We start from the raw sequence: 24,544 nt of genomic DNA, 5'->3' as shown, positions 1-24,544 counted from the left end.
GTGGCTGTCTGATCACACCTTTTCCTGTGGCAGGCACCTCCCCCATCTAGTGTTGACAGTGGTAATTAACACACTGCTGCTGAGTTGGGGGATGGGGGTGCTCTGACTGAGGTGGAAATTGGAGAACTCTGGTCTCTATTGGAGGGCAGCTGCACATAAACCTAATGTTGCTGCAGACCATTTATCTGACACTGAAGGCCATCCTGCAAAACCAGCAAGGTGAGGCTAGTGCAGGTTCTCACGTGCAACACCACTGCTATGTCAGACTGGAGCAAACTGGGCTGGTTGGGGTCCTGTGTCCTTTGCCAGGAGGCGTTTCATCCTTGGAGATGACTACAGCACAAGTACATTTTTCTGATTGCCAACTACCTGGTGGGTCCCTGAACGCTAAAGCTAACAAAGTGCGTAGAGGTTGCTACATTGATGATCCTAGGGACCATACAGTGGAAGATGAGCTTATTGTGGTGTTCTCTGGATAAAATAAAATGAAGACTGTGCTGAAGAGAACCTTTTTGACTCGCATAGTCCCCTGCATTAAGATCTGCTGCCCAGTGGCTGAGAAGAAACCCCCAAATAGTCTACAAGCCAATTTCACTAGGGGCAAGGTTGCTACGACTGTGTTGTCGTTAGTGGTGTGGTCTTGGGTATCTGCCAGGCTGCACGGTGTGCATCGTTGTGTACGTTCACAAACCACTACTACCTTGATAGCTGGTTCGGTAGGAAGGACACATTGCTCACTCGGTTCTGCATGATTTTTTGGGTGGTTTGCCAAATTTCATCTCTGCATCTGTTTCCACATTCCCAAGGTTTACAGTTGTATGCAAATACAAGCAGCACCCGTGACCATATTTCTAGTCACATTAATGTGGGTGTGCAGGTAGGATGCTCTGTTATAATAGGTGTCCATATAGCCACACTGAAAGATCTAGGTTTGCCCAGACTTGTTAATACATTTTGGACAAATTTACCATCTCAGTCCAGGCCCTGCATCTAGCAGTTTGCCTCCTGAAATCATAGAACTTGTGTACATAAACTTCCCCCCAAGAATGTGTGTGTATTCTCAGCGGCATACATTCCTCAGACCGGGTGCACTATGCAGTAAATAATACATAGTACAATATTTTCATTCCCTCAGAGAGGTTGGGCTAGCCCACATTTCAGTTTCGATACACATTTTAACTGCAGTAACTTCCATGCAAACAAGACCGTATATTTCTGTTTGGAAAATCCCAGTTGCTAAAGTGCTTATGCAAGGGCTAATAAGGGGTACTGTAGGAAAGAGCCACTGTTGGCATTGCTACCCCCACATTCTTTGCCTAGTGTTGATGCCAACTTTGATTGAAAGTGTGCTGGGACCCTGCTAACCAGGCCCCAGCACCAGTGTTCTTTCCCTAAAACTGTACCTTTGTTCCCACAATTGGCACAGCCCTGGCACATAGTTAAGTCCCTTGTAAAAGGTACCCGTGGTACCAAGAGCCCTGTGGCCAGGGAAGGTCCCTAAGGGCTGCAGCATTATGCCACCCTGGGGACCCCTCACTCAGCACATGCCCACTGCCTTGCAGCTTGTGTGTGCTGGTAGAAAAAGGATAAGTCGACATGGCACTCCTCTCAGGGTGCCAGGCCCACAAACCGCTACTTGTGGCATAGGTGAGTCACCCTTCTAGCAGGCTTTACAGCCCTAAGGCAGGGTGCACTATACCACAGCTGAGGTCATAGCTGCATGAGCAAAATGCCCCTACAGTGTCCAAGTCCTTTCTTAAGACATTGTAAGTGCAGTATCCATATTAAGTATATGGTCTGGGAGTTTGTCATTACGAACTCCACAGCACCATAATGGCTTTACTGAAGAATGGGAAGATTGGTATCAAACTTCTCAGCACAATAAATCCATACTCATGCCAGTGTGGGATTTATTGAAGAATGCACACAGAGGGCATCTTAGAGATGCACCCTGTATGCTAACCCGACTGCTAGTGTAAGACTGTCCGGTCTGTGCCAGCCTGTCACTTTCAGACGAGTTTCTGACCACATGGGATGAGTGCCTTTGTGCAGTCTGTGATCAGAAACAAAGCCTGTCCTGGGTGGAGGTGCTTCACACCTCCCCCCGCAGGAACTGTAACACCTGGCGGTGAGCCTCAAAGGCTCAGGACTTGTGTTACAGTGCCCCACGGCACTCCATCTAGTGGAGATGCCCACCCTCCAAACCCCTACTTTTGACGGCAAGTCCAGAGGAATAATTAGGAAAAACAAGGAGTCACCGCCCTCTCAGCCAGGACCACCCCTAAGGTGTCCAGAGCAGAAGTGACCCCCTCCTTGAGAAGTCCTCCATCTTGCTTTGGAGGATTAGGACCAATAGGGATAGGAATGTGTCCCCCTCCCTAAAGGAAGTGGGCACAAGGAGGGTGTAGCAACCCTCAGGGGCAGTAGCCATTGGCTACTGCCCCCAGACCCTAACATGCCCCTAAATTTAGAAATTTAGAATTTAAGGGTTCCCTGAACCTGGCTAGTCAGATTCCTGACGACCTCAAGAAAAGGACGACTGCTGAGCTGAAAACCCCGCAGAGAAGAAAAGGAGACAACAACTGACTCGGCCCCAACCCTACCGGCCCGTCTCCTGCTTCAAAGACCCTGCACAAGAAAAGCAACGTGTTCTACTGGACCAGCGACCCCTGAAAAGCCTCCAGGGCTTTTCTTGTTCTACAGGTCTGCTGTCCACAGAAGTGGAAACTACTTCCAAGGGACTCCCACCTCACTCCAGAAATGAGAGTCCAAAACACTCTGCACCCGACGCCCACGGCCCATGTCCAGGTGGCCCAACTATCCAGAGAGGATCCCCAGGTGATTCCGGCCAAGTGTCTACGATGGGCTGACCTCTCGACGACGACACCTGCAGAGGGAATCCTGGGGACACCCCTTACTGCGACTGCCTGGTACAAATATATCCGACGTCTGGAGAAGCACTGCACCCGCAGCCACCGGACTTGAGAGAAACTGACCATCAGTGCAGCAGCTACCGGTAGGCAGCCGCCCTCTCTGTCCAGTCGGTGGCTTGCCCGAGAAGCCCCCCTGTGCCTTGCCTGTAGCGCCTAAGTGACCCGCGGGGTCCACGCATTGACTTCCATTGGGAACCCGACACCCTTTTTGCACCCTGCACCTGGCTGCCCCCGTGCCGGTGAGGGTGCGTGTTTGGTGCCTACTTGGGCCCCCAGTGCTCCTCTAAACCCCCCTGGTCTGCCTTCCGACAACACGGGTACTTACCTGCAAGCAGACCGGAACTGGAGTATCCCCTGTCTCCATAGGGGCTCACGTTAGTTTGGCTCCTGTTTGACCTAAACGGCCCTCTGTTGCTAGTGCAGGGTGTTTGGGGTTATCTTGAACCCCCAACAGTGGGCTACCTATGCTCTGGAGACTGAACCTGTAAGTCGATTACTTACCTCCAAAACTGTACTGTACTTTCTTCCCCCAGGAACTGTTAAAAATTGCACTGTCTACTTTTAAAATAGTTTTTTGCAATTTTAAGAAAAAAACTTGTATATTGTTGATTCCATTCAAAGTCCTGATTATAACTATGCAAAGTACTATTCTTTAATGTACTTACTGGCTAACTGAATCTTGTGGTTCTAGAAATAAATTAAGAAAGGATATGTTTCTATATAAAAATCCTATTAATCTTGAGTTAAGTCATTGAGTGAGTGTTTCCCTTATTGTCTGTGTGTGTACAACAAATGCTTAACACTACCCTCTGATAAACCTAACTGCTCGACCATATTACCACAAATAGAGCATTAGTATGATCTATTATTGGCCCTGTCAAGCCTTTTGGGGAACCCCTGGACTCTGTGCTCACGATATTTCATTTTGATATGGTATTTACAGAGACGGCTTTCTCCAGGTACCTCATCCAGAGCACTCAATATGCAGAGGAGGTCTACATTGTCCTAAACTATCTGTTGTTCTGCCTTTTTAACCACTACATTCTAGTTCACCAGGGACATTAACATGGAAAGTGGCTTTTCTGGTCACAGTCTTTCTCACTCAAAGGTAGTCATCTCTAATAGCTATACCTGTAGGAACCTTTCATTCAACTCTATAAGGACAAGGTGGTCTTAAGTTTACATCCACAAATAATACCAAAAGGTTGTATCATCTGTTCGCCGCTACCAAACCACTCTTCTTCCGAAAATCTTCAAGCGGAACAGAACACTTCACTCATTAGATATCAAGTGGCCATTCATTTACCTTATAGACGAAACTACACTCGTACACAAGACAGTTATATTTATTGTGCCCACAGACCTTGATTTATCCATTTCTAAAAAGGCACATAGACAAATGGTTTGTGAGGTCCATTCAGGTTTGTTATGCATTCTGAAAGAAACAACGTGCAGTCATTTAGTGGGCACATCCAATGTGTGAAAGGGAATACCATGGCAAAGCAGCTATGCGGACATTTGTTCATCCAAACGGTTTTGAAAACATACTTTTCTAACGCAATTACCACCAGATCACCTGAGCCTTACGGGGGTTAGGCACTGTTTTAAATCAGTGCACAGGACTTGATTTACAACAACATATGCTGTGAGTGGTGGAAAGTTTTATTCACTCATATTCAACTGTTTGCAGCTTGTTGTTTTGTAGAATCAAATGCACCAACCCTGCACATTTAGACATGGAAAGTACCTGGTTGATAATATCCCACACCTCACAGTAGATGGCAGGATAGTGCACAGCCTGTGATCTTCTTCTACAGCCTGACAAACTGCAAATAGTTGGTTACAGGTAAGTAGCATTTGTCTTTCGGGGTTTTTCCAGCTTCCTCTGCAAAAAGCATCATGTTGGCTTGTGCTAGATTGCTAGCTCAGAGGTGTTACGATAATATGTTGAGCAAAGGTAAACGAAGGTCAATGGGTGATGTATTATAACAATAATAAAATAGCCACTGTTGACTCCAAGGTACAGTCGGATTTGGTCTTGGTCACAGTGTAGCTTTAGTACCTCCAACAAAGCATGCCACTGAAGGCCTACAGTAAGTGAGAGGACTATCAATGTTCAGAGTACTTGCCAGTTTAATCGGCCTCATTAGGAAGCCAGTTCATGGATCTGATGCTCTGCTGTTCAGTCAGTAAGAGGGTGGAGAGCAGGGACCATAGAGCTGGTCTAGTGCAATGTAGTGTGGTCTGGTTGTGGCTGGCACGTCACCAAAGGTAAAATAGCGAGCAAGGACAGTGTGCAGCGGACAATCATGCTCCCTAGTCGAGGTTAAGCCTGCAGTGATTCCTACCCGGCTTCTCTGCGCCATACAGTATCTCTGGTCTCAGCCTTTGCCTCCTTTCTCCTTACTTATTTCCCTTGTCCCTTAAGTCACTGAAAGCTGGAGGTGAGATTGCACTTGCCGTTCCTGCTTCTCTTGCGGACAGATGAGAGCCAATAAAAACAAACATAGGAGGAATCAGTCACCTGTGCCCTTCCACCAATGGGCCCCGGAAATACATGCACACAAGGTTCCTGTAGAAATCATTGGTGTTACTTGTCAGGCGTTTCTCAATTAACATTTGTCTCTTTGTATCCAAAGCAGTAGTCCTTTTTATTTGAACCGCATATGTGCCCGGTTCGCCATACTAAACACAATCATTGTTGCACTGATTAAACTCAGATTTTATTCTCGTTTTTGCAGAAAGACATATGCTGCTTTCAATACATTTGCTCATTATTAAATCCCATGTTTTGGCGAAACATTAACCTTAATACTTTTTTTTTATACTACTAGCTTAAACTTCTTAAAAGAAAACTGCACATATTTAAAACGGGTTCAATTTAAATGCTAATAAAGAGAAAATTTTGTTTTAACAGAGCACAGTCTGCTTACTTTTCGTTTTTCCATGTTTTCATCATATAAATGTCACCTGAAATTGTGAAGTTGAGACCTTATTTCTAAGTGAGATCCCTTTCAATTGTAATAAAATATACGTGTCTAGTTTATGCAGTTACATTATCTCAACAGGCTTTCCTAAGTTTTTTCCAACATGAATTACCTTTCCAAAAACATAGAAAAACGTCGGTCTCTGGCTGATACTATTCTCATTGTCTTGATCCTATCAATGGTCTGGCCTTTTTAGGTGTCCTTAATTTATTGCATGTTGTGCCTGTGTTAAACTCCTAAATAAACATAGTAGTGACCTAATTTAGTTAGCCATGTAGCAAAGTGGCTATCGGTTGACTTCCTCGTTTTATGGTCTGCTAAGTTTAAGACCGAAAGCATGATACCCCTTCTAATGTCTACAGAAAGCGTTTTTAGGGCCATCATTCTTAAAACAAGTGAAACTGTTTTACGATACACCTCTAATCATTATAGTCAAATAGCTTGTTGTCTGAACGTGTGCGTGGATGAGGAGCTGATCATGTATTATGTAGTGATTGACAACAAAAATACTCTCACCTTGCCATATAGTTGTTACAATTCATACTGACAGATTAATGTTTAAATGCTGAAAATATTAGTATATAGACAGTTATCCTCTATGATATATATTTTAAAAAGAAAATTGTAACTTTGCTCTACTATATTTATTGATCCCAAAAGCCAGTCACTAATCCTTTAAAAAAGGTATACACTAGTTGTGTTGTATGTGACTGAATTCAATATTGTAATGTTAATTCCCTTTATTTTAATGTCTTCAAAATGAAATGATCTTTTCTTGTTCACATGTAGATGGCACATCCATTGTAAAAATCACATCTATTAAAGCTTATGAGTGCTTCTTTTCTAATTTATCAATTGGTTACATTTACTGTTATCTTCGGAAATAATTGTCATTAGTTTTCCTGTTATTTTAATCTGATGGTATTAGTTTGAAGCAGTGCTTTGTATTTTTTTGTGCCTTGCAGCTGTGTACGTTTTCATTTTTGAATTGTTTCATGGAAGATTTAAATATTTTTCATCCATATTTAATTTTGGTGTTAAAAATAAACTGAAATGCATCAAAAGTAACAATTTAGTCAACTTCTGGAGAAGGTGGTGGAAATTCTTCAAGTCTGTCCTCATTGATTATGCATGGAGGTGGAAGTGGAAACAGCTGTGGCTCCTTTTGTGTTTTCTCATCTCTTGCACATGAATCTAAATGGTTGTCCAAGAGCTCTGTATCCTCATAGGCATAATTGAAAGACCTTGCTGAAGCAGACTCTAGGATGGGTATTTTAGGTGGTTCTGGTAGAGGAGGTTCATTAACCAGTTTAGTAGATACCACCGACTGCTGCTCAGAGTTGGCCAACTCAGTTAATTTTGGAATGTTTTTAAATTCTTCTGGACCATTAATATTGGGAGGCATTGTAGCAGATGAATTCAGTATGTCTAATGTTGGATTAGACTGGCCAACCTCATTTTCTCCATCTTGGAGATTGTCTTTGGAGCTATTGGCTTGGACACTGTCATCATCTAGCAGAAATTGCTTCTTGGTAAACATCGTGGGTAAAAGGTTATTGCTTGTAATTGATGGACGTTCAACGCATTGAATAGCTTCCTCAGTGGGAAGGGGGATGTCTGGCGAAAACTCGCCGTCTGCCAGGGGAGAGCGACCAGCCCAGTTTGTGTCAACTGGAGCTCGTTTAGCTACACATTTCCATATCACTATTGTTGTTACTACCATAATTATCAAACTACTGCCTAGAAGATATGCAAATATCTTGGCTATTCTATTAGAGTCATCAATTGAGTTGTTTTGGGAGTGAGGGGTTTGGAATTCTTCATTTTTTTCAATGCCTTTGTTCTTTTCAGTTAACGTGGGAACAAACATAATTGAACTAGTTGAACTTAAAAGAATTTGAGCCTTAGCTGAGCTTGTATCTATTGTTTGCCTTCCATCTCTTCGAACAGATGTCTTTATCGATGTGGATTCTGGCAATGATGTCTTGTTTTCCTGCAATGGTGTCATCCCTGTTGCTTGTTCCTGCAAAGGTGTTGTCCTCATTGGTTGTTCCTGCAAAGGTATTGTCCTAGTTGTTAGGTCTGGCACAGGTGGTGTTTCCGTTTTTGTTTTTGGCAAAGGTGCTGCTCCTGTTACAGGTCCTTTCAAAATGAATGTTCCAAATGTTTTTTTTTTAATAGAAATTGTTCCCAATTTTTGTTCATCCAAAGAAGTTGGTTTCATAGGTTTCCCTTGTGAAAATGATGTTACCGTTGTTTGATCATGTAGATGTGTTATAGGTGCTTTTGCCTGAATATGAAGTGCAGTTTGTCCAAAGCAGCTTGCAATTATGAAAAAATGTATCATTTTTGAATAATGACTTCTGCACCGTCAGCTTTTCTAAAAAGAGAATATAGATGTCAATGATTTATAACCATGTTTATCAACACAATAATTTAGATCTGGCAGTCCTTTCTCACTGTACTCTGTAGAGAGGTTATGGAATGTCAACAATTTTGTCTTAAAGAGTTTGAGGGAAAGTGGTCGGTGATCAGTCTACCGTTAATAAAAAGACTTGAACATTAGTTTGATACCAGAGACTGAGAGAAAGACAAATGGTATAAAACACCAAAGAACATAAATACATTAGCTAGGCCGTATAATCATTATTTGCTTTTAATTTCTATATGTCTATATTTAATAATATTGATGGTGTAAGAAGTCTTTTATGCATTGAGCATAGTTTAATCTGCATTAGGAGCTACAAGAATTATATTATTTGCATGGTTTTACTCATAATCAGAAATTTCCTGCCTAATCCACCATCTGCATAATTTGCACATTACAGCAAAAACTATTTCTAGGTCATAGGAATCAGAGGAAACTCTGCATATAAATCACATCAACTGGATTCCTTAGTGTTTTCCAACGTTAAACACCATCTCAAACACAGCAAAATAAATGTCCGTCTTCAAAAAAAATTATTATTGACATCTTAATTGCATTAAGGGCCTATTGTTTGTAGCTATGTTAATTCATTGAATGTTTTACCCGTGTTAAATTCATAAATGAACATAACAGTGAAATAGTTTTGCTAGCATGTTGCAGCTTATCAGTTCACCTTGAAATTTTTGGGTTGATGTTTCCAATCTGTCACATTGTGGATGAGATCCAGAACGTTAAGGTTTTAACCATAGTTACCATTAGCAGCATATTTTTGTTGGCCATAAATTCCTTTTCTCTAACCATTTCAAAAGGCAACGTATCTATGCATTGCTGTTTTCCTACTTGAATACTTACTGTTCTGAATCATGCCTCTGAACATGCCAAGCTACATATGTACTGCACTAATTCAAAATGTTGACTCCTGTGTGATGTGTCCAGATGTGATTGGGTGCATTGTAAACGTAATCCGTGATGATTGAGATACTGAGTGTTGAAGATTGAACAATTACAAAGTACAGTGGTGTTGAAGGAATGTAAACTATTGTTCCCTGTGAAAGGGGAGACATTTTCATAGATTTTTATGATACACTTCTCAAATATGTTCCTTTGTGTGTGCTTGAAATGCAGCAAAAGTATTTTTGTACATTGCATGCCATGGACATTTCCTAACCACTTTAATCCTTGCACTGTGCCATATAACAGGTTGAGGCTGCATACAGTGTGTTCAGACCGAAAGGTCTCCTTCATGATTTTGCAAGATTGCACCACTCCCCTGAATTACACGTGAAGTGAATCTGAGGTATTTTTGACCCATTGTGGCCTGGACACGCATGACAATCATGCCTGTGTGCTGAAGTCTGCTGTACTTATGCTGTGACATCCATAGTGGAACTCTATGGTCCATGGGGATTTACCTTGCATACCGGGCTTGACTACTGTCTTTATCCTGGATTTCCCTAGAATGTAAATGTTTGATGTGGCACCGATAGTGGAGCTCTATGGTCGGGGGGGGGTTACCTTGAATATCAGGCTTGACTACTGTCTTTGTCCTGGATTACCCTAGACTATAAGTGGTAGCATGGTTCAGTTACAAGCAGCAGGGTAGACCTTTCCTGTAGCCAGTGAGGTCAAGTGGCCATGCCTCTAAGTTGTCAGTCTTTGGCAACTGGGTTCTCTGTGTGCTTGGATATCCATGTGTGTGTTTGCATGGCGCTGGATGCATCAGGAGAAAACATTCATGAATGACTCTGAGCACAATGGAATCCATCAATTTAGGACCTCCATTGCAGAGATGATGTACAAAATGGAGTTGGAGGTAGCCTGCCCGATAAGCAATGTTCATTGCTACCATTCCTTAAGCTTTTGTGTTGATCTCAACTGTAGGGTGTTTGGAATTGAGCCAGGTGGCCTCTTTAGAAGTGCAGAGATAGCTTTTTGCCATGCCCTGTTCTTTTGTTCACCAAGAGGTGCTGCTTTTGTAAGTCGGACAAGGGTAAAGGGTGAAAACTTCCATCACATTTATGGCCTTTTTTGAGTTCCTCTGAGCAGGAGTTTCTCAATCCCACCCTCGTCCTGCTGACACTGGAAGACACAGACTGTTTCTGTAGAATCCACACAATCTGTCTTGAAAAAATGTTGTTCAGAGTGGACTGTAACCCCAAATGATTGTTCAAGGCCTTCTCATTGACCAGTGCTGGGCAACACTCAACAGTGTGCTCGAGAAACCTCAGAGACCGAGAATTGGTGTCGGTGAGAGCAACCTCCCCAGCCAGTTGAAGGGATAACTCTTGGGAAGTCTGCAACCTTCTGCTGGAGTAGTTGAGGATCTGCCTTGGCAGACCAAGCTTGCCCGGATTCTGACAGAGGTGCACTAAAGGTAACAAGGCTGTCCGCAGACGAGCATAGTTACCTGGTGGACCAGCAGAACTAGCTGGTGGAGAGGCTTTCCAGAGAAATGGACCTACCAAAAACCCACTAGTGGCCTGGACTCTTGATATTATGAGGAGAATTGCTTTACAAAAGAATGTGGTGAGCCCCTGCGCCCTGCCAGTGGTGTGCATTACAACAGCTGCTTTCATCTGGACCTCGGAGTTAGCTTCCCTCCTTGCTGTCCTGAATAGGTTAGTTGTGTTTGCAATGCAGACGTTGTTTGCCCCAACACCTTCTGCAGTGAGTTCTTGGTACTCTTTGTTCATGGGGTTTCCCATTGCTCCCCAAGTGCTGTGCTCTACTTTGAGCTAAACTGAACTGCAACTGGTGGTTTCCCTGCTCTATGCCACACCTGTGCTGGGACTTTCAAATGTGACTGGCCACCTTTTAATCCCCCCAAAACCTCGGTAACTAACTTCGGGAGAACCTGGAGGGAGAGCATCAGGACTAACTATAGCCCTCTTCAGACTCCTACCTCACCAATATTGAAGGCTCCTGCGGTTGGCTAGCCATTCATTTGACTAGCTTATTTGTGTGGGTCTGTGAACTTAATATGAGACACAACTGCTCACTGGCCTAATTATGAACGTTCTGCAATCTGCAGAGGCATTTGGGAGTAGGCAGCCCTAAAGGCAGCACTACAATCGCTGCCCTACATTGACTAAGGGCACTAACGCTGTGATCTTGAGGTAACATTCCTGCAAGGGGAACACAGAGATAACAGGAACAGCAGGACACTTCCATTTTCACCATTAGAGCACTGGAGGAACACGAAAGATCCTGTGGATTAAGATGTGTCAACATTTTAGGCAGACGCCTTATCACTTGATCACTGTGAACATTGTCAGTTTTTTATGGTTGATTGAGATATTCCCGTCATCTGTCCTCGTACTTGTGTAGTTTTGTGTTACATGGAGATTAAAGCATTTTTTTTCTTAACTAAGATAAAGCACTGGCTGGACAATTAGTTTATTAAGAACTCTTGTGTTACAGCTTTCTGAATCTGTAACCTCACACCACCTCCCTGAGTAAAACTTGGACTGCTCGCAAACCCCCACCCCCCCCCCACCCCCGTCCTGAGAGTCAAGTGGCAAAGGGGGGTGTACTTGGTGCTCGTTTTCAACGCGTGCAGGAGGGCACCCTGGGAGGCCAGAGGTCAGTGGACTCAAACGCCAGATGTGAAGCCCTTCGGATGAGGGTCACATTTTTTAAACCAAGAGATTTGTAAGAGGCACAGAATCCGGGTAATGTGATCAATTGAGAGAAGAATGTATTAAAGTACGTTAACATTCTTGAAACACAGGGTGACCGTACATAATTAAGATACAGTTAAATACCATAAAAAACATCGTAACAAAGTATTATTGTATTCTGCCATAACGCAGATAACTGAATAATGTCTGCAAAGCAGATAAAAATTAAATCCGGTCATTTGACGCTGGCTTACCCGTGCTTCCGCTGTTTTATCATTCGCGGTTACTCCCACTTTGTATTCTGGCGTCTTTAAAGAGGCAGGAAGTGCCAGGAGCAATGCGAGAAGTGAACAGAAGTGGTGTTCTCTCTTAGTCTCCAGTAGTATCATCTCAGAAAACGGAACTGCTTTTTTTTTTTTGCATTTAGGAAGTGTGTCAAGTAGACAAATAAGTAACTTTGCATGCTTATGGTTTCGCTTTTAATACTTATAATCTATCAAAAGCTAAGAGAAAATTCAAATTATTAATAGTTTAGTCAGAAAACTATCTTTGTGGAAAGAGCAAATTAGTGCCAAAAAGTAACTGCGTAGTTTGCTTTCAGTGTTTCAGTCATTTTGCGTTACCATGTCAAACTGTGAGCCAACATTCTTCTTAAGGGTGGCCGTTGGCAGCACGCTTCACGACATTGCCCTGGGAGCCTTCGTTGATGTCGCTAGTGGTTGTAGAGCAGCTAACAGCTGCATCGTCAAATTAAGGGCAATATTCTACTGCCTGCATGCATGGCACTTACGTGTTGCGTGTCGATATTACCTGCCTAATATCAAAGCTGTTTTACTCAAAGTGCAAATAAATATCGCATGAATAGATGTTTCTGAGCTTCCGAACCTTGGCAGCCCAGCCTAAAACAAATATCTACAGCAGCAGTTCCAAAACTCCGCGCCGTCAAAACTAGCCAGGGGCGCCAGCAACACATGCGCGCGTTAACGTCTGATGCCGGTGTACATGCATTCAGTTGTGTGGGTTAAGGTTCTACGTGCCAAGTAGTCTAACAATTTTTCCCCTCTACCACTAATTGCTGTCATGTCCGAGACTCACACATAACCAGTTCGCTTCATGCTGCCGCCCTCACGTAACACGTTTTTATCGTGCTTGCCTCAGCGCAAGCCAGTCCTGTGTACGGGCGCTACCGCCAGCGTGGTGGGGTTTGCACGCGATAGTCTTGTCCATAGTAGCTTACTCCTCGGGTGTAACATCAGTTTTGACTGCTTAGAAACGTCACATAGAGTTTCATTAAAAAGAGGTTTCACTTTATTAATAGCCCGCCTTTAATTACTGGCGCGCTCAATGCATACGAGGGCCTGGCCCTCAAGCTACGATGTTCGCTTTAGGACTTGGAATCAAATCGTTTAACCCCTGTGTGAAACGCGGTATGTTATGAATGGAGCGACGTTTTGTTTTGTGTACTTACGAGGTTGTGAAAAGAGTTCAGGTCTTAGTGCCCCAACCCACGTGAATAAGCAAATTGGAAAAATCACAACAATTCTATAGTTTTCTCAAACAAATACATGAAGATGGAAAATAATTGCATAAGTAAAAGCGTGTTGTTCAAAACCATTAGGTGTTTATTTGGTTGCGTCTTAAACAAATGGCAATAACAGGCAGGCAGTGGGGCATTAATTGCAAATTCCATCTAATTTGACAGCCTACACAGTGTACCAAGGTTGAACCCTTCAACAGAGAGCTTTGGGTTTGTGCATTAGCTGCACACCGAAGGCCCTGGAATTTTAACCGCAGAATAGCTTTTTATAGCATGAACAAAAGGGGAAAGCATTAATCACCATCTAAAGTGCATAGACTCTTATTTAATTTCTAAGCGCTATGTGTACAGCATACACCGCAGCATGCTGAGCTGCTTGTGACAAAGCACAAGCTAGAGAGCAGAGCCATGACTTTATTTTCATTACTTTTACTGACCTGAAAATGCAACGAACGTAGATTCTCATGAACGTTGGCACAATCGTCTTCCTCAAGTACCCGGGCTGTATTTTCTTTTATTTATTTAACCAACGTGACAGCGAGGGGCTGCAGAGACATGAGGTATGGGTCAATGCAGAGCAGCCACTGCAAGTGTGGGCATCAGCCAGGGAGGGGTAAAGGGTGGGACAGCAATAAAGGATTCTCCGGAGCTTGGAATTTAAGGACAGATTAGGCTTGATGTGGGCATGGAGGCGGAGAAGCAACATGCAAGAAGTATTTCTGGACCAACACGCAGGTGAACGTTAGTTTGCTGCCCAGTGCCTTATGGAGCACTCCATAGCATGTTTGTGGAAATGATATGTGTATGTTTTCATAAAGAATTTCATTTTTATGAAAGCATGCCAGCTGCAGACTAGGAATCTGTTTAAAAAAAAATAAACAGAAAAAGGCAACCGATGTGGCACCCTTCAGATATCGGGAGCAAACTTCAAAGGCAGGCATGAGGTCGTGGACTCACTTCATGAGTTTATGGTGTCGGGTGAACAGGTTTTACCATTACCAGCTGCTTCCCCAAGCTGGGCTGGGACCCCAAGAAGCATGTGCTGTTCATATGGCACAAAAAAAAATGGAAGGTAAAAAAACAAAAAGATTGCGGAACCTAGACCCAATAGAAGTATTCTGACTGAATTAATCAGCTCCCTTCATGTGTGGGGTCGAATAGGCACTCATTATCGACCACCTGTGGCAAAAAATCTAAAGTAAAAATGTAAAATTTGGTCAAAGGAGCCACATTCATTAAAAAATAAACATTACACATCGAATTGAGTTAGAGATCAAGTCAACCACACCTAAACCATGGCTTGAAAGCAACAGGGGGACTTAGGGTGGGTGGACTTAGGGTGGGTGGGGGAGAGCACACTAGGGAGATACCTTGAAATTACATGCACTCTTGTGAAGTGCATTGCTAGAGGCCATTTTTTAAAACAAAAAAGTTAAAAAAATAATAATAATCCATATGCAGACTCGGGCACTGAAGAGTATTGTTTCTGACTTAACCAATTAAAGTTCTTTTTTAATTATACAACTGTTATATTTTTATTTTGTTACCTCTATGATTAGAATTCCTTCATCTACTTCATCCCAATTATTTTCAGGGAGAAAAAAGGAAGTACTCCTTGAGGCTGGGTTTAGATCCCCTCCCTCTCCAACCGCAAATAAAAGTAACATAATGGGGAGCCGTGGCCAACGGCCAATTTGGGAACCACTGATCTACAGGCATGAACTTCAAACTCAGTAGTACCACAAGTTATTTCTTTGACAAATTTCCATTCTTGTAGAACTACGCATAAATGGCACAAAAAATGCGCCATGACAATGTCTGTAGGTGTGATAATGTTATGAATGGTGTGGAGTATCCCACTAATTTGAGGGCATAAAATACCCACTTACGGTATTTACAGACATCTACATAAATGTGCTTGGAAATAACACTGTAAATAACGATATGGAATAAAACAGCTTGGTTAACTATAGTCTGGAACTAAAGCACGAGCGCTGGGATCCCACAGAGTAGCATGCTGCCCTTCAGCAAAGCACATCGCCTCGTCAGGGGTAGTAAGTGCTATATTAATGCCAATACAATACTTAAGGCTGTACCTTCAACCAGTAAACACTCAAAGTGCCTGCTAAGTTAGTCTTCAAATTACCCTTGCAAGCTGTAAGTGTCATGAGAGCAGAATCCATTCTCAAAGAAGTTACATATTTGCATACCATGCACAACAGTTGCTTCTTTCTTATTAAATTTACATTTTTGCCATTTCTGATAGTTTTGCCCTAGCAAAGGAGTTAGTGACTTGTGTGTTCCTTCTATGACTTAAGTTGTGGTTCTCATTGGCTGATTACATCTTTATGCAGTTAACTAAATAGTAGTTGCATGTCTTAAACCGAGGTTTGCACTGAAGTGTTGACTTCAGGCAGCACTCAGAGCACTTGTGCACGTTTAATGTGCATACAAGTCTATGGCACTATAAGTGCAAGTTCTTCGTGTTCTTCATGTGAAGGTTCACAGCCACATCTTCAGTTTTGTCTATTTGACGGAATGGTCTTTAGAGGATTACCTGGCTGCTTCATTTTCTTTAAACTGTCCCTATGCTTTTATACCAGACACTTAATCATAGTGCCACAACGACTTGTGCTGGCCAGTTTTGCGTTGAAAGGGAGAAGTGTGACAGAAGGATAGTGTTGGTTTTCTGTGAGACTGCCAGCTGCTATGTTTTTAACCCGTAATTTTGTTGTCTGTTTCTGCTCCCTGATATTTGAAGTTGACTGAGGTGTTACTGGTGGGTACCTCAAGTGTTTCTGTTTAAATGTCTAAGCCTTGAAGAAGCATAGTTTGTTCTGGAAGACTATTTTCAGCTAGATGGCTTAATGACAGATATTAAGTCTTGTGGTAAACTCCTATCAGTTCCAGACAGGATTAATCGTATGTTCCCTTCTGTTTACACCATCCCTATAAACTCTTGCTGGTTTCTAGGGGCATTTCATAATAAATTATGCTGTTGATACTTTGCAGTATAGCAAGCTTATCATCCCAGTTCCCCCTTTGTTTACAATGTATGTAAATCCATGCTCTCCTTTCATAACGTCATACAAAGATAGAGAACTCTTTGAATACCTAAGACTGACATAGCTTGATAACAAATCAGTCCACTCACTCTTGTTCCACAGGTGTAGCAAAACCGTATTTCTGAAGAATACTGCAGATCCCTCACCTTGCGAATCTCACCAGGCAGCAGATGCCATCTGAAATCTCTTGTAATGGCTTTTGCGTGCTGTGAGGTGGTGCCCTTGGCCTCCATTGTGACTCTCTCCCACCTCTGGACATAACATGGAGCCACATCTAGGTGCTGATTAGTTCCTCTTTTCACCTTTGGTGTTTTGGCAAGAACAAAGGTTCCCTCATGCACCTGAAGGCCACAAAATAGTGGAAATATAAACTGTATGTTACTAAACCTAAGAATATAGATCTGTTCCGTGCCGTGTCGGAATAGTTTTCCTAACGCCAGTCCCCTGGACCGTCTTTAAGTCCAAGATAAAGTGAGTGAGGGAGAAAACACAAAAAGTCCAAACAGGGCTATTTGCCCTTCAACACTACAGGCCTGACTGATTCTGCTTCTGGAGCTGATATGCCAAGATTTCCCAGGGCCATCATCAACACCACAGCAGATTCTGCCTTCGAGCAGACCATGTTGTACTTTTGTAAGATGTGCCCAGATCCCACTGCTTCGTCTTGAGGTCTAATTGTTCCATCTAGGCCTCTAGTTTGGATTTTGTCAGTGGGCTTTCCCTTGTTGCCAACAGACCCCCTAACTGCATGAGGTCACGCCACTTGCAGCGGCAGGCCCAGTGTTAACTTCTGCACCACAGGCCCCCTTCAGTTATTCCTTAGTCAATGCTGCATCCAGTTACAGAGGTGCTGCTACCACATTCAGCTTCAACTCTGATTGCAGATTTGAAACCTTCTTTAGCTAAGGCGTTCCTTATTATGCATTATACTATCAAAAAAGGTCAACCTGGGATGAGGAGGACTCTCCTCTTGTTCATTTGCCTCATAAGAGAGCATTTCAGAATGGAGGCGTTCTTTGGCTCTGACTGAAGCCATTCAGTGTCTTGAGAATGTTCCTCACAGTGAAGACAGTGGATCACTTTCTTCCCCATCATTACACTGGCACTGGCCTTATCTTGACTTGTAGAATGCCAGTGGCTTAAACACTTCACTGGAGATTGAATTGGCCCTCGGGACGCCTATGAAAGAAAGTGCTTATTTTGAGGCTATAGTAAGAATAGCCACATAGCTGTTAGACTTGAAATTGCCTGCAATAGAGACTTAGGTCACTCATCTGACAGAAATAGTGTAACCTGGCCCTCCACTTCAGAGCCTTTGTTACTATTCAGTGATGCATTATCTGGGAAATATATGGTGCCCTGGACCAATATATGCTCCACCATGCCAGTGATTCTTCTAAATGCCAGATGAAATTGACCTGTCTCAGATAATCTAACTTTCCTGATGCAGCATCTTACTCCAGAAACCCTTATAGTTCTGACCTCTACAGGTCAATCTGAATTCTTTTCCCAGTGCACCACAAGGCAGAGAATCAAAATACATAAAAACTATGCCCAGAACATATTTCCTCAGCTAGTCTGGTGCTGTGATCCTTAAATACTATTTGCTTCATTGGGTAGCTTACCCACTCACCTTCTGGGACATGTCAATGCAAGAGTTTGCCAGCTTTTCCCAAAGACTTCCACAGTTCATTTGCCTAAGACCATACTGGATGACTAGAATGCAACAAAGTATAATGTGTTGTCTGGCTACATACCACCTATTGTGTTGCCTGGGCTTGTTGTCATCAGCTGCCACACTTTTATGTATGTCTCTGTATTTTTTGGGGATGTCCAGCCTACACTTATGGATAGGCCTATTGATGGGGCACAGCTATTTGGAGAGAAGGTGGGTTCTGTCTTGGAACTTGTTAAGGCTAGCAGAGCTGCTGCCGTTATTTCCTTGAGGTAGCTTACCAGGCCTGGCATTTTTTCCAACAATATTAGACATTCTGAGGGCTAGTTAACAGGCCTGGCCTATTGTCTAGCCAGCCCTTGCAACCCATTCAACCAGTGCACAAGTTCTATGGGTCCAGGAGTAGGGTGGTAGTAACGAAAGAAAGCACCAACAGCATCACCATTCCTACTTGTCTGGTGCAGTTGATGCCAAGGGACTTTTACTTTCCCTTCCATCAACCAGTTGTGGCCAGCAGGGGTGAGAGAGATCATATACATCATTGACTTTACTGGCACTCTTTTCACATCGCACCAATGGATCTTTCAGGTTGTTCTGTAGGGTGACACCTTCCCCTTTTTGTTCACCCCACCTATCAACTCTCAAATGTTTGCTTGAACTTTCAGATCTCTTGCCACTAATTTGTCTAAAGAAGTAGCAATGTTCCTTGTAAAGGAAGTGATTGAAATTGTACTGGAGGTAGAGAGAGGTATGGATTGCTATTTCAGGTACCTCCTAGTTCCCAAGAAGGAAACGGGACTGAGTCTAGCTTTGGACCTCATAGTCTTGAAATTGTTCTTCTAGAAGAATTATTTCAAAATTATGACACTGGCTCAGGTTCTGCTGGCCCTGGCCTCTTAGGAATGCATAGTGACCATAGACCTGCAGTTTTGCCTCTATCAGTCTTGGTCCACCTGCAGACAATAGTGTTGTTGCTGTCTACGCTGGTATTTTCCATCAATGAACCCATATTTAAACTTCTTCGAAGCTTCCGTTTATTGGTGCCATTCTGAATACAATTGCTGTGAACATGCTACCTCTGCTGCAGAGAGCCTAGGACATGTGGTGTATGATCCTGGTATTTCAGGCGAGAGCTACTATCACAGTTCTGAGACTTGATCCTTTTGATGCCCGATGTCTTCTGGCTTATGGGGTCCCTTCAATGGAACCTTTGCCTACGTTTAACCCAGCAGTAGACCAAATTCGTATGCCCAATGAGGCAACCAGAATAGTGGATATTCTGTGCGAATCTGGTATGTGACAGGCCTTTCTCCTCTTCTCCTGAGGTCTCCGTGATGACAGATGCCTCCACTTCAGGATAACGTGGAGATCAGAGGACACTGGATTCCTATTGAGTAGCACCCTCCTAATCAGTGTTTCAGAGCTGCATGCTGTCCACCTGGTCCTGAAATCATTTCTCCCTTCCATAAGGACACATTGGTTCTCAAAAACAACACAACCACCATATTGGGCAGCTACAAGCAAGGAGGAGTTGAGTCACTTGCTCTTTATCTGGAGAAGATGAGACTGGCAGTGGCTGCATACTGACATGATCTTTCTGACAGTGAACCACGTGGCATGGGCCCATACCTTCTGGGCAGACAGGCCTACCAGGTGTCATCTTGCAGATCACAAGTGGTATCCACACAGAGTTGAGGCACTGTATCTTCGACCGCTGGGGCATTCCCTCATTGGATCTTTTAACTATCTCAGAAAGCTATGTTTCTCTCTTTTTGCGCTCTCAAGTTTCCCCAAGGGTCTTTAGAGGATGTCTTTCACCTTCAGTGGGATTCAGACCTCCTGTATGCACACCCACCTCTGCCCATTCGGTCTAAAATAGTCAGGTGGGATGGAGGTCAGTAACCACAGTGGCTGTCAGTCTTGTTACTGCTGGTAGATCTGTTTTTTGGCCCTCTGACCCCCTTAGACTTTTTATGGGCCCACATACTGACTCTGGTACAGACTTCCACACCAGCTCCATGAACTATTTTGGTTACTCTCTCGTCACTGATACCACAGATATCTGATTAGACTCTGCTGTCTGTTCGGATGTCTGACTCCAAACCAACTTAAGTCCAATACTTACTGATGTCACACTACAAAATATGTAAAATTTGACCCATGGCCATATAGCCTCACTGTGATCCTATGCCTCTACTAGGGTGGATATACCACCAGAGGCTCCTTTAGTTCTCTGACTCCGATTCTGACCAAAGCTTGCCACCACTCAGAGATAATGATGGTGGGGAGGATGGTCTATCCCCTCACTATGATGATGACAATTTTTTTCGTGGATTTACAAGAGGCCAGTGGGCTTGATACGCCCCCTGATACATGGTTGAATTTGCCATTTTTACCCGCAGAGCAGAGTACAGCATTTTCAGCGGTAACATGACAAGCAGCTGAGATCTTGGATTACCTGCTTTGTATTGACATTAAGACTAATTCCTTACATACATTTTACATTGTGATCCAGACACACCTGGGTCCTTGCTCTTTTTCAACAAGGACCTCACTGACACCTTAATAGGCACCTTGTCCTAAGCCCCCTTCTTACCACTGGTGAATAGGCACAGACCTGCATGTGGTAACTCTGACTCTCACTAAACATCTTATTCATGAGAGACTTGTTTTTTAAGGCTTCAACAAGCAATATGAACCACAGTTCTTCCCCCCACATCTCCTCCAGACACGGACTCTTAGAGAAATGATTTGTTTAGAAATAAATGTTTTCCTTGGCTAGCCTAGTACTGAGATGCAGTCTGATTATTGAGCCAATAAATGCATGCCCGCTGGGACACGATGAGCCCAGAAGAACTCTGAGCCTCGCTGTATCAACCCATTCAGATTGGTCAAGATGCATGATTCGTGCTCGCATTGATTCTACTGACTGCTTGGGAAGAGAGGTTGGTGCCAAAGTGGTGCTCCACTGCCATACGTGGATATGCTCCACAGGATTTTTCAAATCATTGCTATTATTTCAGTTCTTCACATGAGTGAGCGTCAGGCAATATTGGTGTATCCAGCCTACACCACTGTTTTTTCCAGATAGACTGAGCAGCCTTCATGCCTAAAGTTATGACGCTTTTCCACATTGGGCAAGCTATCATCCTACTTGTTTTCCTTGCTCCTCTTCATCCCTAGAAAAGTAGGAGACGTTCCCTGGACTCAAAAAGTGCTTTACATTTCTATATTGATCATACCAAGGAAAACCGTTGACCAATACGCCTTTTGTGGGGTTCTTTGGGATGAAGAAAGTGAAGGCTGTGCAGAAGAGGACCCTCTTGAGACGGATAGTCCTTTCCATTAAGGTCTGCACACACTGGCATCAGTAAAGCAGCCATCGGAAGATCTGAGAATTCATTCCCCCCGAGACTGAGGCTGCTACTACTGTGTTGACTTGCAAAGTGCCTGTCTTTGACTTCTGCCAGGCTGCAACTTGGGAGTCTGTGCATATGTACACAAAACACTACTGCCTTGATAGCCAGGTCTGGCGGAAATTTCATTCACTTGGGTTCCACAAGACCTTTTGGCCTGCTGTACGCTGGCTAAGATAGAACTCCCCACCACTCCCCCGAAAGCCTGCAGTCTAAATTCGCCAGGGCCAAGAAGCATTAGCAAGATGGATGCTGGTACTGGGCATCTGTCAGACTGCAACATAGGAGTCTATGCACAGGTTCATGAAACACTGCTGCCTTGCCAGTCCAGTAGGACAGGAGCGTCAATTTGCCCTCTAGGTTCCGACTTCCTAATCTGAGCCTACTGCACAGACCCTTCACCTGGGGAGGTACTGTTTTGGTATGCATTTAAAGGTGAGGAACCTGTGATAAGAATATGCACCAGATGAACATTTTACTTACCTTCTGTCTTTGGTATTGTTCTTTGTTGTGGATTTTTCATCTAAATGCAGATTCCTCACTACCTTCACACCTCCCTATTTTATGGATTGCCCTCTTTTTAACATCTAAAAAGGTCCTAAGTTAGGAATTTGCACACACTTTCTACCAGTTATTCCCGTTCCTTGTTGGAGGGTGGTAGAGACCAGCAAGAAACATACGTCAGTATGCAGGGGTTGTGCTTATGTGTAGCTCAGCTCCATCACTTCTGGAGCAGTATGGACTCAACGCGAAGTCTCATGGCGCCAACTAGCAGTACACAGGAACATTGCTATGGAAAGGTTCTCTGGATCCAGTCTGGTATTTGGGGAGTACTTAAAGGTGAGGAATCTGCAGTTGAACCGTATCCACCAGAAAGAGTATTACTGAAAGTAAGTACATTGGTATTTTGCTCACAAAAAGGGAAGAAGGGTGTTTAGGTCTATTAAAATATGCTATGTGCTGATGAGAGAGCTCCTATTCAGAGAGAATCTGATCCATTCAACAGTCATTTAAGTAGCTCTGCCTACGCTCTTGAGAGCAGCCCCCATTCTTGGCATTTGATAATGCTAATTCGTTGTCAGTTGTGGATAGAAGTAACACTTGGTTGTAAAGGTATATATGTTGTTAGAGTCCCTTCTTCCACTGATCAGTCTAGGGAAGTCTTTCTGAGATGAGGAATCTACAGAAAAATGTGATAATTGGAAGGATACATTATTTTGTTAATGCTTTTTTCCGAAGAATATTTGACTTTCACCTCGAGTCCACGTTTCTCTTCTGTCCTATTTTCTGTGTATCTCTTATTTCTTGACTAAAGCTTCTCTCATATTGTCGATACTGCTTTTTTGTCCTTTCCGGAGTACAAGAAATAGCTGTAATACCAGTGGTGTGGGAGCCTTTATGAAGGTGTCACCTGGCACTTTTTAACTGAACCCCTGAAGTTATTTCCAAACCAGCCTGATTCCTGAAGATACTTTTTAAGATGAGAAATCTGTAGGCCAATGGTTCTTAACCAGTGGTCCACAGGCCCATGGGGTCTGCGGTGCATATTGAGGGGATCTGGGACCCCAAATGCCATCTTACCATACATTTCTGGTAGTAACCATATGTATTTTGTGATAAATAGATATATAGATATATAAATGTGTTTTTTCCTATGAGGATAATAGTTTCTTGAATTAGCAGTAATACCTGAAGTCTAATGTATTTCCTCACCGATGTATTTGGTATATGTATTAATACAGTAAAAAAAAAAACGTTTTTACTCAGAAGCTGATTGCTTGTAAAGGCCCTACCTTGTGTTACTGTTCGCATTCAAATACACTCCGTTCTGAATTGGGAGTCTACGTCTAACTAAAACACCTTTAAACTGATTATGATTTTCTGTAAAATCATACACACATGCACACCCAAAGAACCAGAGTTCTACCCACTCAGTAATCTATGCATGTATCCACATGTAGACTACCAGTTTGCATGTTCTCCCATTCACCGCTTTACATGATTAAGCACAACCTCAAGCACCTACATTTCTTGTACTGCGAAAGGGACATCCCTGAAGTTTTCAGCAGATCTTAAATACTTAAGTACTATCTTACATATACTTCCCAGTATGCAGCATGACTGGCACAATGCACACACGGTCTTCTAGTTTTTATACAGTCTGACACAAAGGCAGTGTATGCTTTCCATCTTTGTCCTTACCAAGCCCTGTTGCTGTCTGAGGACAGTGTCATTCCAGTGACTAGTTCTGTTCCATCACTTCTGCTGAGAGGTCTGATTTGACATGACTACCTATTGATTTGTGAATACACCCTGTTTCTCGTGTGATGCTGTATTTTTCATATTTAAACGTGCTGTGATAGAGGAAAGTAGATGTGGTGAGCTTATATAGTGTGTGATAGTGTATTCTTTTTATTATTATTGTAGAGATGCAAATCATGGAAATTGTTTGGAGGCCTTCTGCTTTCAGTTGCGATTCAGTGGGGTCCGTAGAACTGATAACTGTTAAGAACCGTTGCTATAGGCTAATTCAGTATTCATGAAAAAATTACTGGCTGGTATTTTATTTTACCATTTAGCTTACTCCTTCCAGCATTGTGGTGTATTTCTCTAAAAGCCAATTGCTCAATAATTAGTTTTATTTCCACCCTGTGAATGAATGAGAACAAATTTGAGACTTGAGCATCTCATGTTGAAGATCCCTAAATCCTACAGTATTGCAATAAACGGCCCTCAAATGAAATGTGACACTTAAGGACAAATACGTTTATTAACTATCTTATTATTGCAGTAACATTTTGATGCCACTTCTTTTACACAACTCAGCAATGTCTTGCCTAAGTTCGGAATCTCTATTATTTGGGGTTAAGTAGAAACAATAAT

The 24,544-nt window shown here is 43.0% G+C and overlaps 2 protein-coding genes across 9 annotated transcripts in view; one reads left to right on the top strand and one right to left on the bottom strand.

The window, feature by feature from the left end:
- The window catches only part of NF1 (neurofibromin 1), a 1,379,374-nt gene that overhangs the window by 872,304 nt on the left and 482,526 nt on the right, over nt 1–24,544 (top strand). The gene's annotated exons all lie outside the window — the stretch shown is intronic.
- On the bottom strand, nt 4,155–12,346 carry EVI2B (ecotropic viral integration site 2B). The gene is made up of 2 exons (XM_069226650.1): nt 12,223–12,346; nt 4,155–8,300 (listed from the first exon to the last, which is right to left on the bottom strand). The coding sequence occupies exon 2, from the start codon at nt 8,265–8,267 to the stop codon at nt 6,993–6,995; it is 1,275 nt and encodes a 424-aa protein (XP_069082751.1). The 5' UTR covers nt 8,268–8,300; nt 12,223–12,346; the 3' UTR covers nt 4,155–6,992.

Source organism: Pleurodeles waltl, chromosome 3_2 (genome assembly GCF_031143425.1).
Source record: "Pleurodeles waltl isolate 20211129_DDA chromosome 3_2, aPleWal1.hap1.20221129, whole genome shotgun sequence".
Taxonomy (NCBI): Eukaryota; Metazoa; Chordata; class Amphibia; order Caudata; family Salamandridae; genus Pleurodeles; species Pleurodeles waltl.
This window is presented reverse-complemented; position numbering and strand designations above follow the sequence as displayed.

Bases quoted from the DNA above. Each gene is read 5' to 3' on its own strand.
- EVI2B (XM_069226650.1), bottom strand. From the start codon at position 8,267: ATGATACATTTTTTCATAATTGCAAGCTGCTTTGGACAAACTGCACTT.